At 38.3% G+C, this 19068-nt stretch overlaps 1 protein-coding gene across 4 annotated transcripts in view; it reads left to right on the top strand.

Annotated features, from left to right (window-relative positions):
• The window catches only part of LOC105622010 (CUGBP Elav-like family member 4), an 82365-nt gene extending 65609 nt beyond the window's left edge, over positions 1 to 16756 (top strand). For 2 of the 4 annotated variants that reach the window (XM_012203442.1, XM_012203443.1), the window contains exons 3-9: positions 1182 to 1331; positions 1816 to 1906; positions 5544 to 5699; positions 6506 to 6610; positions 10122 to 10199; positions 14804 to 14962; positions 16629 to 16756. In XM_012203442.1, the coding sequence (XP_012058832.1) occupies positions 1182 to 1331; positions 1816 to 1906; positions 5544 to 5699; positions 6506 to 6610; positions 10122 to 10199; positions 14804 to 14962; positions 16629 to 16756 (867 nt within the window). Of the gene's footprint in view, positions 1 to 1181; positions 1353 to 1812; positions 1907 to 5543; positions 5700 to 6505; positions 6626 to 10121; positions 10200 to 14803; positions 14963 to 16628 lie in introns of all 4 variants that reach the window. The other 2 variants (XM_012203445.1, XM_012203444.1) reach the window with 2 other exon arrangements.
• The last annotated feature ends 2312 nt before the right edge of the window (positions 16757 to 19068 follow it).

The raw sequence follows: 19068 nt of genomic DNA, 5'->3' as shown, positions 1-19068 counted from the left end.
TAAGTTACGTACTCTTATTATTAGTTTATTACTAATTTACTTGTGTGGCGGCGACTAGAGTATTTATTATATAAGAGATTAGTTTATTATATATATATATATATATATATATATATATATAAAACAATCGATTTAATGTCAATGCATAAATTAGGACGAAACCAATAAATGTTGTATCAAAATTACATCTGACAAAATAAAAAAAATTAATTAATTGGAAAAAATTATATGAATATCTTTACAAATAGATTACATTTTTTTCATAGTGATCACATTTTAGGCTCTCCAAAAAGGAACGTTGAAACAAACCCTGAAAGCTATGTGGAAAAAGTGAAAAGAGATGCACGCGAGTAAAGCACGATGAAGTGCGCCATGCAAAGTCGCGTGACCAAAGCTGAAAGTCTTGTTACGCGAGTTATAACACTACAAACGTTATATAAACTCAGGAACGCCCAGCAAGCATTTGCACTGATGACGTGAATATAATGTATCACCGGGAGCTCGAATACCGAGCTTTTCTCCACAGCTACAATGGCCACTGACCACCTGTTGCCCCTTTCCATTTATATTTTAGACATCGTGAGAACGTCATCGCCTTACCTCCTCGCGAGCATCTCGAAAAAGAAGAAGTCTTTTTTTAATGCAAAGGGATCTTGAATCACTTATTCGTCTCGTACGTTATGTATCTACATCTGTACTCCTTCATGTCTAGAGAATATATATGATACCATTTTACTTCTCGACAGATTCGATATATTACATTGCATTATGTATTTTTTCGACAATTATGGCTATACAATCATTGAATTTTAATAGAATTATTAATATTGAAATGCGTAGAAAAGCCTCATGTGATTTTTAATTATTCGACAGTTTCTTAATTAATTAAACTCATATGAGAAATTGACTTAAATTCTGCTATCTATCAAATAAAAGAGAGTGTTAGATACTATTATAAAATATAACAGTATAAAAAAGAATCTCCGATTATTCCTTTAATTATAAAAGCCCAATTAAAACATTCCCGTACGCTGGTCATAACACATGCTATAAATAAAGCTTGTTGAAGAGGTCGTTAAAAATGTACATTGTTATTCTCGTATATCATAAAATTGCGTCGTACTCTAAAAATTCTGACTTTATAAAAACGAGAAATCAACAACATGCATTATCTGTTGCAGGGTGCGTCATCCAGCATAGTGGTAAAATTCGCAGACACTGATAAAGAGAGACAAATAAGACGCATGCAGCAAATGGCCGGGAACATGAGCATCCTTAACCCCTTCTTCAATCATTTCGGCGCTTACAACGCTTACGCTCAGGTGGGTCGTGTTACCATTAATGGCTCTCGCGTTACCGCATTACCGCCTTGTTGTCCTCGTTACCACGACTCACAATCTGCGATGGTTCGTCCCTCGTTACTCTCGGAAATGATCGGCCGAAACTCGATATCATCGCGTTAACGCCGGCATGCAAAGAGGTCCCTCATAATCACCTTTCGCGATTTAATTTTTCCCAGGAATGCAATAAAGGATAAATGTCGTAATTTTGAAATTTTTCTATGACTATCATATTTATAATATAATATGAATATTCATCTAATGATGTTTCAGGTTATACCTATTTTCATTAAATTAAAATAAAGTTTTTCTTAACAATAGAAATAGTTTGGTTTCGCAAATATTCAAGATCATGTGTTTTTTTTAAGTAATTTTTTGAAATAATAATAAAGAAATATATGTGTTCCTTCTTTATTATTATTATTCAAGAGAAAATGTTTTTTCTGACAATGATATTCTCTTTATATTGTAGCAGCAAGCAGCGCTCATGGCAGCAGCGACTGCACAAGGAACATATATCAATCCAATGACCGCGTTGGCTGGACAGTTACCGCATACATTGAACGGCATGCCAAATCCTGTGGTTCCACCAACCTCTGGTAAGAATACTCGGCTAATGCCCGTTAGTTTAGTTTGCTGTTTATCTTTTTCTAATCCTAAAAATTAAAAAAAGATAAAAAGTAAATTAAACTGAGATTGAAGTTAATCTTACATTGGTGGAACTGAGTATAAGAAAATTAAAATACCTCATGACACGTAAATATTCGTGAGAAAAGAACTCATTTGTCGTCTCCGAAATATTATATATTCTTCAAGAAATTCAATTCAAGCTAAACTTTTTCATAGAAACTTTTGTTATACTTAAAAATATCTATGTGTAGTTGTTATAAACTGCAACCTTTTCTCGCGAATATATTTTTCTATGTTATTAACATTTTTTTTATATTGTTGGTACATTTGTCGATTGCAATATTCTCGTTTAATCAGAAAGTGATTATTTAAGTTGGTAAGATAAAATATTGACCTCCCCCCCCCCCTTCCCCATAATGAAAGTCTAATGTTATATCTTGTTAATATTGGTAAAGAAGATATTATTTTAATGACAATTTATGTGAAAAAATTTTTTTAATTTAATTAATTTAATCAATTCCAAATTAACAGCATCAATCTGATAAAACGTGCATTTTACGGAAAAGGAAAGAAACACTCGAGGGCACACGAATTATCCGTACCAACTCGATAACTGATTTTAATGATATAAAACATATCTTCCGTCCGGTCGCTCTTTCTTCCTGCTTCTCTATAGTTTCTCTGGATTCTCGCGACAGAGGCGTGCAGTCGGTTGCCTTATAACCAACTCGTAAATCAATACAACATTTTCATCGAACGTGACTCAAGCGAAAGATATTGCTGGTACCGCAAAACTTTATCGAAAGCTCGTTGTAAGAGAAGAAGGAAGCTAAAGAAACGCCTCTTTCTTGCTCCTTTCTTTGCTCATACCTTTCTTTTCAGTTTTCCTTCTCTCTCGGCATAGCAATGCAAGAAACAGCGGAAAAGGTCGAAGTGCTGTAGAGAAGTAAAGTAAGCGCGGAAATCGGCTCCGTTATACGTCGAGTCTCGTCGAGCGGAAGGTAATACCGTTTGATAGGGAAATAATATTTTATTTCTCCACCGAACCCCCTGGCTTTGCCGCGTCCGTCCGCTTTACTCCGTACTGAAGATTACCGTAGCAGCGAGCTTTTATTTTCGACGGAACGACGGCATAACCACAAACTGCGTGTAGGATGGCATTGGCAGGTAGATCTGCGTGCTTGGGAATCATTCTATAGCCGTAATCCTACCAATAATCGCGTGCATTTCAAATCGGATTAAAAGTCGTCAATAATATAGTATTCAAAATAAAAAATTATTTCAATTAAAAGTAGTACTTTAAACTGCTGAGGGATTTGTTTAAGATGTACATGGAAAAAGCAATTTTACGATTTAAAAATTAAGTAAATATTTTAAATTACTCTCTAAATCTGAATCAGTAGATAACCACTGATTACCCAGTGCTTGACATTGAGTGATTAGTGAAATTTAATTGAAAGAAAAGGAAGTTATATAAGCATATATAATTAAAATGTGCACGCGATATTTGCACGTCATTTCCAATACCATATACATTGAATTTATACATTGAAACAAAAATAGCAAGGTTAAGGATTCTATGTTTCATTGATTCTTTTAGTTGAATTTCACTGTAAATTTCACTTTCACTAATTATCATACTGCCATCTCTTGGGACTGATATCAATAATTATCTACTGATTCAAATTTAGAGAATACAGATCTGAAAATAATGTAGGCCAAAATAATTATGTAAAATGCTCAAACATTATTATGAGCAACATTACAAAGTTTTGACATTCTAGCAACCAGTTTAGACGTCTACATATTAATTATTTAGTCCAACAAAGTTATTTGCTGTGCTAAATTTTTAGCTAAATTTTTAGATACTTTAGTAAAATCGTTTTTTTTTTCAACTTCATTATAGTTTTATAGAATTCATACTATATTATGCAAAGTTTAATGAAGGAGCCTTGATCGCAAGCACGATGTGTTTTGTAGTATCAAACGCAATCACTGTAAGTCTTGTATAGAAATCACTTGATCTTGTCTAACCGAATCGACAATGTCGGGACGTGTATCGCGCAGTCACGGAAGTTTAAGTTTAAGTTTACGACATATCGTTATATCCGATGAACGTAACCGAGTGACGATGTGAGCGCATGTAATCCGAGTGTTATTGAGGCATCGAGATTTTTCTCCGTCCTGATCTTTCACCTTTCGTAACCGTAGACCCGATTCGAAAATATTAAAATATCGATGCTTACTTCTTTTTAGCAGCAATTGTGATGTTTCTTTAAACTTTCCATAGCTAACTGGACATACTCAATTATACATTTTTTGTAAAAAAAAGCCAAATAATTCAATTTTCTTTATGTTACATTTGCATTTGGATCATTTTTGTTGAAATGTATTGCAATATTTAGCTCCTAAACGCTTTTTCAGTACAGCATATCTGACTTTTTTCCAATGTTTTTTCCAATGTTTTTTTCATTACTTATAACTTTTTTAATATTTATTAATAAATTTTTATTCATAATTTATATTAATAAAGATATATGCTTTTGCTTGACTACCTTTAATATCTGGTTTTTTAATAGAAAAAAATTGTTTACAATATTTTCATTTTTATGAAAACATTTATGAAAACATATATCATAATTAAATTGTTGAGTATACCCAAGTGTGTTGTTTCCGTAGTATGGCGGTTAAGAATTAATATTAATTCTTTTTTATACGAGTTATTTTGGTTCCTTGAAATTAATTAGTATTTTTTAATTATTATAAATTATGTAAATGGGTTTTATAGATCCAGCATTAGTAAATTGTATTACAGATTTTGGTGTCAGTTTCAAAGGGTTAAAGAACTTATTTATTTCGCAATTAAATTATTATTGACAATCATGTTTGTAATTTCAAAAGGTTGCGATCGATTGAATCATAAACGCGCCAATATTATTATTATCGTGTGCCCTTGACTGTGTATTTTCCGTAGTCACGTGCTAACTCGATAGAAATAACAGATGTTGCCCAAACATAATTATGTCTCATTACACCGAATCATATTGACGTGATACCAAACATTGGTCACCGGCGCGATCAATGCGTTATTAGCGCAACGCAAGGCTTTGATCGCTGATCCGAATTGTATCGTTGACACAGACAGGAGGCAAACTATTATCGATAAACACGACCTTTTCCCAGAAACTAAATTCGTAATTCAAGAACAAGCATATAGTTACAGTAATATTGCATCGCAAGAACAATGCACAAAGCGTAGACTAGTACAAAGAGAGAGAAAAAAATTAAACGTGACTCTTTGACCGAATCGATAGTTCTATGATATTAATTCGGTATAATATTCTGATTTATGAAATCAACCCAACATAGTGTGTTCGATACTTCAAATGCCTTGCGAGACATATGGATCATTAACGGTATTTTCCCACAATCAATGTTATATTTATAGCAGAGGAAAAATGAAAAAAAAAAGGAAATTAGAAACTGCATTCCAATCAGATGCTTCGTATAAAGGACGATCGTGTTGAAAGTGCAAGAGGGTAACCGGTGTGTACTGATCAGGTTTGCTCGTAGGTACCGGCACAGGGCAACCGGTTAACGGAGCACTACCGTCGTTACCGTCGCCAACGATGCCCAATTTTAACATGGCTGCTCAAACGCCGAACGGCCAGCCAGCAGGCTCGGATCCAGGTGTCTACACCAACGGAATACCGCAGACTTATGCGGGACGTGAGTATCAACTCAGGCGCAGCGTGCCGCCCCTGCGCAATACCCGGCCAATCGGCAACAGACTTTATTATTCCACGGGGATGTAAATAACTTCGCGCAGGCCAAGTATCATGCCAAGTACGCCGGGCGGTACTCGCACGTCATACTCTTCCGTACTTCAGTGAGGAAGCGCCGTTACATTCGTTGGCGTTTATTTGCGAGAAGAGCTGAAATTAATGATGACAGGGGGTCCATGTGCGGAAGACTTAGCACCAATGCGGGGCTTCACTGACTCTTGCTAAGCGCGAAATTTATGTTTACACAAGAGTGACTCAATTCAAGTAATGAACAATTAAACTTGTAGCAAGTAAATATGTAAGTATTAGTAAAAATAGATATTATAAAAATAGATAAATAGATATTCATTGAGGTCTTTTCTTTTTATATTCATTTTACGATTATTCTCAAGGTCTTTCAGACTGGACTCTTTATGTTCGATGTTCAACAAGACGCATCAGAAAATTAACGATAAAAATAGTCGTCCGAATATTGATTAAGTTAAACCGTATAACATTGATAAATTTTTAAAACATTATTTAAATCGGGACTTTGCCTCTACAAGAGCAATGAATTTCACGACTATAATCATTCTTATAGTCAATCCTTCATTAGTCTTCGTCCTTTATTGCCATTCGGGTACTTATTACAAGTCGAGTATATAGTCGGTGGAAATATCGAGCGGTATTGATTGGCCTACTGGGTATTGCGACAGGGGCCTCTAGACTAGGCCCCTCTCCCCGATAAGAGCTGAGCTTACTGAAGTGTAGATGCCCTCCATCTGTCCATTCCAGCGCAGGGGTTGGCCAACGGGGAGGCGGCACTTCAGCATGCCGCCGCGTATCCTGGAATGCAGGCTTATGCTGGAGTGGCCGGTAAGTGTTTCCCCAGCTTCAATTTTTATCTCTACGGCTTGTCAAGGTGCTGTCTACCCTGTCCGTGTCTTCCGTACAATTGATTGTAGCGCGTTTTCGTCCATCCAGCTCCACCCAAGCAGACTCACGGGAATTATCGAAGTAAAAGTAGATGCAACGTGAGACGGACATACGTTTGTCCATCATTCGTCTCCGTAGAGTTTATTTTGAATCGAATAAATAATTTTTTATATCCGATGATACTTATCATTTAATGTCAATCGATTGTAAATTACTGTACAAATGTATCATAAAAAATTATATTCAACTTTGTTTACATTGGTATTCATAAGATAAATTATTATAAATATAAAATAGATTTTTTTATATATATTATTCTTTACGAACGACAGATCTTTATAATGACACAAGTTCTTTGTCGCAAGTTCTTTCTCCAAACTTAAAATGAATGTGTAATTTAGCGTCGTTTCATAATCTCGTATTATCGTAATGTTTTGCATTATCGCGACGTTCGCGGCATCAGTTTTAGCACGCGCTAGATAACACTTTGAATACTCATCTCGCCCGGATGTTGCCTATCGCGATCTTGAGCGGGTCGAAAAACGTGCGTGTGGCCGTGAGATGGAAATTGTCTGTATGTAAAGGGAAAAAGTGCAGAGAACATCCAACGTTTACGTGCTTTTATCCGGGCGCCGTCGGAGCACTTACCTACGAAAAAATTCGATTTCGCTGATCGCGTTGCTGGTTGTTTGCATGCAACTATGGTCGCATGTATATATACACACACCGTACACGTCATACATGATCGTGTGCGCGTCAACGTTTCGTTCTATACTGCTTCTGCTGTGGTGCTACGATGTACTTCGATGTCCTTCTAAACGTACTTCGTGTACATATTATATTGTAGTTTTTAAACGTTTACACGTCTCCTCTCGTGCATGCTCCCTCACCAACGCCAAATGGCGAATTATTCGCCGTCGACCGTCGACGTTGTAGCGTCAAAGTGCAGCGCATTGGTGCAAATTATGATAAAGCCTGGCACAAAATGGATGATCTCGTTTCACGGATAATCAGCGCCTCGATGGACCTATACTTCTATTACATTCCAATCACTCTCAGTAACGGGAGGAAGGGAAGGGCGTTTAACAAATTCCGCGTTTACGCCATTCGATCGGATACCGTTGTCCGCTTATCGAAAGTACAATCGCGAATAATGAAAAGAAAGGGGATATCATTTATTCTCATCCGTGTCAGCGATCAATCCGCCTTCGTGTCTCTCAATGTATCTCCAGCGTATCGGCGGAAATTCAACAAATTCGAGTCATAACAAACGTATAGATCACGTACTGGGAGCGCGCGAGCACCGTCGGTTCGTATTTACCGAGGACTCAAAAGCGGTATATTTTTTTCTATGTATTTTCGGCCAGAGTACACATACGCCATCGAGATCAGCGAGTGGAAAAAAAGCAATCCCGGAATAACGGCGTACCTCTATCTGAGCGTGACGCGGCCCCAACGTATGATGGCGTATTTATTTCATACGCCAAACGTTGATCCATCGCGCACCGGGGGGGCCTCGGGTAACGTCAATCGGAATATATTAAAGCGATGTTTGCACGGAAATAATTAATTCCGGGGCGAAAATTCGCCTCTGCCGATCTGAGAGCGTAACCCGCGCGCACGCTCCGCCTATCCGTCACAAACAGGTATCAATCACGAGCATTTTAAATATTTATCAAGCTATAATTAATAACGACGTACTTGCTTTCTACGTCGCGTGTAGCGAACGGTGGTAGTGCTGGGCTTGAGCGTTTATACCGAGGTCCAAATTTACAGACTAACCAATTGTCATCAAACGTACAGAGATCGCATTGCGAATTAAAATATAACTGACACTTCTGTTTAATGTGAAATATTTCGCATTTCGATTCTCGTTGATCAGAAGTGATATTGATACCTACGGCCGTTTTTTTTTTCTCCAATTTTGTTAAATATTGTATTACGGCAAATTTTATTAAACGCTTTTAAATAAAATTTTGTTATCTTAGAATTTCATTACATCGAATAATCGTTAATGTATTGACAGTGTCAACATTAATACGAGACGTTATAAAATCTCATAGTAACAAAAAGCTTGTTATAATGAGATCTCCCGTCGATTCGTTGTAATATGATATTAAGCAAACGCTTTTACGATAATGTCTCTCCAATTTCAGAACTTTATTCTGTACGAATCGTATGTCCTCTCTGCGAAATCTTCCGTTTTAACGTTGTTTGTCTCGGGTTGTTCCTTTCTCGATTGCTTAAATATTTAATTTAGCAAATTGCAACGGGATATTCTGTATAGTTGTGCCTAGACTTTTGCTACATCAATGCGCTAAGAAGGTCTTTCGTATCCCATTTTAATGAGGCACGTCGTTTCAAGAATCGGCTTTGAAGAAATATCTAGTGTCGGCTAATGACGCACTACGGATACAACGCTGCATTTTCGCAGGCTGCGACGGTTTCGCGTACAAAAGTATCGTGTTAAAAGTCGCGCGGTATGGTGAGAACGTTGAGAGACGAATACCCTTGTCGACAGAAACGCCGTGATGAATGCCGGTTGGAATCGTCTGTACGAGACGAGCTTTCGTATCAGTGAGTCGCTTCTACACCGCTCGCTTTTACAGGGCAAACAGGCCACTCGGCTAGAAGCACGATTTCCATATTTCGCATTAACGATAAGATTATGCGGGATCTTCCAGAAATAACAGTTTTGCAGAGAAAATTTTGCTGGAGATCAGCATTTGTTATATTCATCAGCATTTCTCGTATCTCGAACGTACACTTGATAATCACATCTAGAGAGAGAGATAACTTTTTTGAATAAATAATAAAATTGACTTGAATTGGATAGATGTTATCTAAATTAAAGTTCAAAAAGCTTTAATTCTCGAGAGACTTGCCATTCCAAAGCGATCACAGAATCTATCATTAATATCGAGTACTGGAATAACTCGCATAATTCGAATTGCATCTCGTGCTCTCCAAAAAGACGCAGAAATGTGTCTTCGCGTTCTTTACGTTTAATATCCTCTTAATGTTGATGCTTTAACCTTTTCCCCTCGCGACGAATCTTCGACAAATCGCAAGAATAAATGGTCGCGTCCGATTTACGTGTCCCTGCTTCTGAAACGCACGGTCATAAATTACGCCATTGTAATCTGTCTAGCGATGGCAGCGCAATTTCTGTTGAATCTGTTGACGTTTATTGGACTGTTCGGCTTTTATTACTGTCATCGTCCATTATGTATGCGCTATCGCTGCATTGAATTACGACGCTTATATTCGTTCGGCGGTTGCCGCCGGTTTCGCGCTGTCCCTGGCTCTTACTGTTGACGGCCGACAGCGGATATCGCAATACGGAAAAGGACAAAAAAAGAGGGTTTATGTGGGGAACGGATAGGCAATGGCACGCACAGATCTAGATGTGGACAGTTCATGATGTACTTGTTATTTGTTATTGTCGCAGCTTACCCCGCCGTCTACGGCCAGTTTCCTCAAGCTATTCCTCAGCCGATGACCGCGGTGGCACCCACGCAGAGGGAAGGTAAGTACAACACGCTCTCATCAACGTCTAACTGTTGACTGTAAACACGAACGTCTGTAGACCTGAGATTGTAGTTCCACATCCCGTACACACGTCCAGACACGAATTATCCATCGTCGGCGCTCAACGAGGTGCAAGAGTTTCGACTTCTCTTAACGCCGCTGCCACTGCAGCTGATCGTACCGCGTAATTGCACATCTCGCATAACGATATCGCTTCGATTATGCGAAAAAAAAATGACGAGTAAGAGATACCTGAGTAAATCGATCTAGATCTTTTGTGTTTTTTCCATTCAGTTTTTCGCATTTGTCATTTTTGGTTTAACACAACAATGCTCGATTCTATAATTTCATCAATTCGAACGTCGTAAGTATTTGATAGGTTTTCTTTTCATCGAAAGAGGATCATTGTTTCAAAGACGGATGTTTCAATTCGATAGTTCGATAGTTTAATTACTAATTTCCATGAAATTGCATGAAAATGCAATTACTTAGAAAACCACCAGTATCGGAATAAAAGAACGCGATCAGTCAAAGAGACAGCCTCTCCTCTCAAATATATCGGTGCGGACTAGTCATTTACTACGCCATCTTTTGCGGAAAAGTACTGAAGGAGAGCCGATGGCAGGGAAAAAGTCGACCAGGCAAGTCCGGATTTAGAAGAGGGGTTAGAAGAGGGGTTAGAAGAGGCTGAGCGAGCCAACGCCTAATTGCAATTAACAACTCGCCATTATTAGAATATACGACGCCTCGCAATGAGATAATGCAAATAAAACGAAAGTTTTAATTACTTTGCCGCTACGCCCGCCGGCGATCCGTTGTTACATCGCAGGATAATGGAAAGTTTACCGCGACAGCGCTACCCCGCCTCCGTTTTATCCGGCCTCAACCCTCTGCTCCGACCGCTATGTCCGCCCCTTCTCGCTCGTCTCTACTCGTTCCTATTTTCATTCCGCCTGATCTTTTCGTCTCGTCGATGCGTTCTGACATTTTCCCATGCGTCGGAACTAAATCGTAAGCGATATACGAGATGAGAGTAAGAGAAATCTCTAATCGAATTTATTTCCCGTACGTGATGACAAATATCTCGCGTATTTATCAACGCGATTTTTCTCACTTCTTTTCTAATAAAAAATTATTAATAACTTTATTTCCCGACGGGATAAATTTTATGAGATAAAATCACCTATGACACTCTATTCGCTTCTCGTCAAACAATCTAAAATATTAATTGTTTTAGAATTGTTTATTATTAAAGAATTGTATTATATCGTATGGTGTATATATCTCACATTTGTTTGTTTTTTATATATATATTTGAACAATCTACATAGTTGAAATGACAAATATATTTCATATCTGTTCTCATTTTTCTCTGTGTGTAAGTGTAAAATACACTGTCAAGAACACAAATAGTTCCCAAAGTTTTTTTTCCAAAAGAGAGCAACGTTTATCATATTGCTGACTTCTTGGAAACTTTTTTGTGTTAGATACAAGTTTTGTAAAAATAAAGAAAACGTGTGTGTGCAGACACTTTATCTTTTGGAGAAACTTATGTTAGATGTCAAAGTCGTTAGGCGTGCCGCAATATCGGACGGAACCCAAGGGAGCTGAAGGGGAATCGACGTTATTGTCATCATTGCATGACAGTGGTATCGATCTATTATTGACTGTCGCTTCGCGAGTTTACCCTTGCTCCGTGTTACTTTAAGCTCCTTGATCGTTGTTCTGGGTGTTCTACGTCTTACACGATGTTTTTCGGTGTTCGTATATACATTTCTTCTCTCTGACCATGACTGTGTCATAATATTTTTAACGTTATACGGATAGCTCTCCTCTTCCTTCTTTTATCTTTTTTTTTCTTTACGTCAACGTATCTCGGATGTTCGTCGTTAATTCGGTGTTTCACCGTTGCACTCGATGTCAGTGGCTGTTCTCGGTGTTGCGCTGTCGACCAATGTTGGTTGTTGCTTCGCTACGAGACGGTGATACGTGCATTGCGAGATTTTGTAATCTCTGTACGAGAGAGAAATCGACACGAATCCGTTTCGCGATCGGCAACACCGTCATTCGCGAAAATAAATATCGTTATTATACAGTTCAGTCATGTAAGCAAAATAATTCAACTTTGCATAGAAAAACTCAAATTCGTGTAATTTTAAAAATAAAAGTAATATTTAGATTGTTAAAAAAATGATTCTTCTGCATATAAATTTTGTGTATATATTCTAAAAAAAATAGATACAAAGTTGCATAATATTTTAGTTATATTAAAATTATACACTTAAATTAAATTTAGCAGATGTTTGATGATTGTACGAAGAGAGATGGATTTGCGAAGTTTAAATATTTTGATGTTTTACGCAGCGCGTTCCGCTATTACTTTTCGACAAAAGTAGACATACAAGTAGACAAGGTAGTCGTTCTCATTAAATTCGCGTGCACGTACCGCGTGTGTGCCAATTAGAGAGGCGAAAACCAATTTCAGGATCAACGATCGCGCGCGCGGCACGACGACGGGCTTTAATTTATGGCTCGTTCTTCGTGATTTCGTCGTCCACCGCAATTCCCTTCCGTACTCTCCCTAGTCGGAACCGGAAACCCGTCGACACTCGTGCTAATTTGGGTTTCGCGTGACAGCCACGATCGAGTTATTACCAGGACGAAGTCGTTTCGCGTAAGAGAGGGAGAGTTTGTCACTCTTTACGTAAACCGCAAAACAAGTTTGATTTCTCGAGGCACTAAGTACCCAACAACATTAATTTATAATTGACGGAAAAGTTTGTATTAAATCGACGATTTGTTTCGGAATATCACTCTTTTTATTTTAAATTGCAGATCGTTGTATGAACAACTTTCCAATCCGCGAATGAATTACTTTACAAATTTCGATAATATGGATTACACAGAATTCTATCAGAAATGCATATAAAGTAATGCTCAAGGATAGGAAAGTTTTATCCTTTTGTGAATCAAGTTTTGTGACTCGAACTTTTGCAAATGTTGATCGCGGTGTGTTATTTGCGACAACTGCAATTAAAGTTTTACTCTCGGACAATCGATGAAAATCACTTCCGAATCAGATGAAAATATCCTCGTAAAACCGTCGTAAAATTTTGTCTGTGTCGCATTAATTCTTAAACTTTGCCGGAATTTGCGATGATAATCTTATCGACCAGCAAATATGTTCAACGAGTCATGCGATATTATCGTGAACATACCGGAAGTCATAATTGGATTGAAAATAGACAATTATACTCTGCGATGATTCGACTAGCATATTCCCACGGATTCCCGGAGGAATCTTTCCGCAAAAGATCTTTCGGGTAGAGGGGAACAGGTCGCGATGAGTAGCACCCTAAAAGTTGAGTAGCAGTCATCTCATTACTTAAATGCGTCCGTTAGTCGAGAGAAGCTCTGGCCAAGAGAGCAGAAGTTTCCACGGTCATAATCACCGCTAATTGACGTCGGAGTTATAAAGTTCAGTGAAATTAGCTAAATCCTTATTTGGACTGCCGTTGTGTTCGGATAGTCTTCCCTCCCTCTTCGCCTCTACTCTCGGGATCTTCTTCACCGGTCTAAATTAAACCTCGATGTTTTTGACATTTTAACACCGGAAGTCGAAAAAGAGATCTACTTAAGCGATCGGAGAAGAAAGAGTAGGATAATCAATTGTGCAAAAATGCATAAAATTACGAATAAGATATGAAAGTACGGAATGTAAAATTATAAATGTAATTTTAAAATCTAGGTCGTGACTCATGATCTTTTACAATAATTATATTACATTCATACATCATTAACATTTGCAATTTAATTTTATTTATAATAATTAATCTGTAATATAATATAAATAAAAGAAGAGGATGTGTGCGTAAGAGAGTTTTTGCGCAGGGTGACGGCAAATTTGTATCATTTAAAGTATTCATACAGAAAAAATATAGGGCGACGGATTATCGTGTCTGGCAAAAATACGGGAGTATCGCACCATCGTAATCAGTGTGTCGCCACTATCATCATCACCATCCATATCCATTCACTCATTTCAGCATCCATCACTTCATATGTCATTGTGTTGTAAATCCCAGTGTTGTGTGTGTATATTTGAAAGTATAAATACTCAACGTTATTTGAACCGGGAGATTTCTATTAATAATCGTGAGTGAAACAATGCTCATGACTTTCTAATCGTTTTGCTCTCAACATTCGGTCATTTTCATACCATTTTCTCGCAGTCATTTGCTCGCAGTCTAATTTAACTTCTCGCTTGATTCATGCTCACGTCATTTTGCATCATTCGTGGGTGACAAAATCATGTTATATGTCATCATCATTTCGCACTCGGACGGACGAGAGAAATCGGTGTTGTCGTCAAGAGTCTGCCGCAGATTCATCTTCATTCATCAAAGAAAAAGAAAGACGACACCGACAAGAAAAAAGTAATCAGAAAGAAAAGTACCCGCTGGCGACCTCGCTAACGGGTTGAAGCTCTCGCGTGGAATCATTTATATTTGCGAAGAACAAAACTCATCCAGAACTAACATTCTAACTTGAGTATTATACTTCAAGTTTAGATGTTTAGATGTGCTCTGATTTATATGGTAGGATGCTCTATCTCAGGACCCGAGGGCTGCAACCTGTTCATCTACCACCTGCCCCAGGAGTTCGGTGACGGCGAGCTCATGCAGATGTTCCTCCCGTTTGGCAACGTCATCTCATCCAAAGTTTTCATCGACCGAGCGACCAACCAGAGTAAATGCTTTGGTAAGTGCGACGGTAACTGCGGACAAATTTCAGAACGACTAGCAACAACGAAGGATGCGTCTATCTGACTCAATCCTTACAACTATTATACAAGGTAGGACGAAGAACGTCAACATATATCGTCAAACAACGGAAGTGAAATATGAAATCATACCTAAATTTTTAATATCACTCGTTTTTTATATTGTACAATTATACGATTTAAAACATTTTTTTATTTGTATTGAAAGCTATCGGAAAAAAATATTATTAAAAACAATGCAATATCATTCTCTCTCACAAAAATTTTTCAATATATTTTTATTTTAAATCGTATAATTTATTGAACGTAAAAATATAATCATGACATACGTGAACATGTCTGTGATTATTATTATGACTTTCGATCAGTCACATACTACAGTGTTCTAAATGACTTTACACGTTTCCAATCAAAGAGTGGTGGTTTAATCATGGAAATTTAATTCGTCCGTATTAGTGGATGAATTGAATATGAATGTCGTTTCAATGGAGCCAGCATCAAACTGCGCAGTTCTTTTTTAGAGACTATGCAGAGAGGACCGAAACAGAGAATGCGGATAAAAGCCGCTGGCGTTCCTTTGATTAATCGTATCCGAGAGTATGAGGATACAGATAATTGGACGATTCCATTCGTGTCCTTGGTCTTCACATTCATCCATATGCAATTCATACGTTTGCGTCCGTGTATTTTGTCTCTTGTTTCAGAACTCGCATTCCCTCCCAAAAAAAAAGGTATAAGGCTCTCAACGACACGTCATAATTATGCCCGCAGTGGGAAAAAAATATGTAAACGTTTGTATTCCTTTAAAGGCATGTTCTTCGTCGCGATCAATTTAACGAAAAAAACTCTTTGATGCTACAATTTCTGTCGAAAATTCGTTATATAATTATAACCATTGCGATTAGGATAAAATTTGTGTCTATATAAATATTTTTTTTAATGTATTATGCAATGAAAACTCGATATATCTTGATTGTTCACAAACTTTCCGGAGACTAATCGGGATTGAAATAATCAGGGTGCTTGTTGTCCTAAAATAAAAGTAATTTGTGAAGCAAAGAAGGCTGGGCGGAAGATGAAGAAACTCGCGGTTTAGATTACTATGATGTCGAAACTAAAATGGTATCAACTTTAATGATCAAAATTGGCTTAAACCGAGAAAGTCGTGATGATCTTTTGGGAAAACGGTCTCTCTGAAGGTCTTCATTATCGTGGATCTACCCTTCCAGAATAATATCCAGTTCATGAACAAAAACTTTTTATTCTTCACGGAAGATTTGATTCGCCTAGATTGCTTTAATTGCCAAATAATCAGTACTCCTCAAAATATAATAATTATTTAAAAATGCTAAACCTATACTTTTCCTTATCATATATAAATATATTTCCCTGACTATGAATACCATTAAATATGATATGATAAAACTGAATTATTATTTTGATGTATTATATTTAGTATTGTACTGCATTTAATAATAATTAAAAGTGTCATACAATGTGTCATACAAATTGTATTTGGCATCTCTTCTGGCAATTATATACATCAATAAATGAAGATTACATTTTCATATGATCGAAAGAAGATTTTCATGAGGGATGAAAAATCTGTTATACATTGCAGAATTCAACGTTCGGTATTTTCAGGTTTCGTGTCGTTCGATAATCCAGCGAGCGCGCATGCAGCGATCCAAGCGATGAACGGCTTCCAGATAGGGATGAAACGATTAAAAGTCCAATTGAAGAGGCCCAAGGACGCCAGCCGGCCATACTAACCCACGTCCTAGCCTAGAAAATCTGGACGAGTCGCGCCCTATGTCGTAACTAACAGAGTAAGTTTTTTCTTGCAAAAAAGAAGACATTTTTTGCGTTCGTATGAGGTATTAAACATTTTTCTCTTAGTTGCGATAAAATTATTAAATTTAAAATAGCAATATCGACGTAAAGTCTATATATAGTTCTTTAAGCATTATTAATTAGTAAACATGGTAAATAATTCTATTAAGCATTCCTATCTCAGAAATTACACAATATCGTCGCTTTGGATTGCAGATGTCGTCCGAGAACGTGAACTCGATGGACGCTCGACGATCAGGAGTGATGAGTTGAATCATCGTTACAACGCTCTCCGCCGTAACAACTTAGTATATACTAGCTAGTTAATTCATTAGAGGATAAAAATTTAGAAGTCAGTAGGACAGCAACGGCTTCAACATCGTTGAAGTTTGTGCGGCGACGGCGAAGAGGCTGAAACGAATGCGATGAAGGATGTTCTGCGCTGAACCCAGTCCGAGAAGAAGAGTTAAAGAGAGAAGAGGACGAGACACGCTGAGACGACGTTTCCCAGATGTTCAGATAATCGGAATATAACATCGATATACAACATCGGCTTTCCCCTGTCTCCTTTTCGTCCAATCCCACACTACTACAAATCTGCATGTTTCTTTCTGTCCTCCGCGAGTCTAGCCTCTGGTCCCTACTGCCAGGTGAGAAATTACGTTTGAACTCGAGGACGAGGGCGCGAATGGACATGAGCGTGCAGCGAAACCTGTCGCGAACATTTCGAGGATCCGGAGAGATCTACCAGAAACACTGGAAATATTAAAACCGATCATGTCGTCCGGATACATGGCGACACCGTTATAGTTACACGCGCGAGTCACGACATCGCGCCGCGATGATCGTCCAGCCGACATCAAATCGACAATAGCTAAATCACGAAATATCCCGTCGATAAAACGTCCCTAGGAGTCTCGTCGTGTTCGTTGCCAGTCCGCCGATGTGCGATGCAAAGCGCGGAAAAGATGTCATGACAGAGGAAAATTTGCCCAACTCGTACATCTGGACAGATTGATCCTCGACGAGGACCCTCGACAAGGCTGGATCGTCGGCCATATCCGTCGGCAGGACAGAACAGCTCCGACGATTGTCGTAGTACAAGAGACTGGCGAATCTTCTGTACTCGTATGCAGCGAACGATTTAGTAGTCGCGATGAAGATCCCGCGCGACGACGACGACGGGACGGATAAATAATCCCCGCGCGACTGATGAAAGTAGGATAAAATGCAGGCTCGTCCCAAAGACGCGGACGAGGTCCGATATCTCTCTCCCAAAAAGACAAATGTCAATCATACGCTATACAGGGTGCTCGTCTGACGAAACGCGTCTGAAAACTTTGAAAAAAAGAAAACGAAAAAAAAAATACAAAAAAAAGAAAAATAGCAGCGAACATGGGCTCAGCGCCGGTCCGACATCCCAGCCGGATATCGGGTTCTCCTTAACGTTTAAGGTTTAAACACGTATGACGCGCTGTAGATTTTATATATTGCAGATAGAGGAGTGAGAGAGTGAAAGAGAGAGAGAGAGAGAGAGAGAGAGAGAGAGAGAAAGAGAGTGTGCGTGAAGAAGAGGAGTTTGCGCGCGTCGTGCTGCGCGTCGAGGAGGAAGCAAGAAAATCTTGTCCTTCTCGCACACGTTCGCACGATGCTCATCCTCCGCGATTAATAGCTCTTATTACTATGGTTATGGTGATTATCATTGTAATTATCGCTAAGTAAGTGACGCGCGAGTTTCCGGCCGAAAGTATAATCTACTCCGTTGTGGTTCCTGCGTGAACATCGAGAGAGGAATCGCGTGTGAGGGCGCGCGATTGCCCTACCTGTCTCGCCATCGATCCCGCGGCTCGGTCCGATTTATGGATCGACGATCGACTTTGCCTGATCGGTTAAGCATCGCCCGAGAAATGTCAGCCAGGCTGTGATTGTCCAGATGATGACGCCAATGATAGTCCTCTTTAAGTTTTTATTAGTAAAAATGACGTCTTCTGTTGTTGTTGAAGTAGAAAAAGTAAGGAAAAACAAAGGAAAACCAAAGAAAATGATCTAAAGATGGTAACGTTATGTAAAATGCAATATTTATCTTAGAATCGCTTATCTTTCGTTCGTCTTTTTTTAGACTGCGATACAGAAACAAACAGTGTTAGAGAATAATATTTTTTATGTTCGATTATTTCTTAAGTATAAAAAGAATTGAGTTTAGAATGTATTATGGGGTATGATTACCGTGCAATGATTTCATTGACTATGG

This window comes from Atta cephalotes (genome assembly GCF_000143395.1).
Source record: "Atta cephalotes unplaced genomic scaffold scaffold00039, whole genome shotgun sequence".
In the NCBI taxonomy this organism is placed as follows: Eukaryota; Metazoa; Arthropoda; class Insecta; order Hymenoptera; family Formicidae; genus Atta; species Atta cephalotes.
Note: the sequence above shows the minus strand (reverse complement) of the source record. Positions and strands in the feature narration are given on the sequence as shown.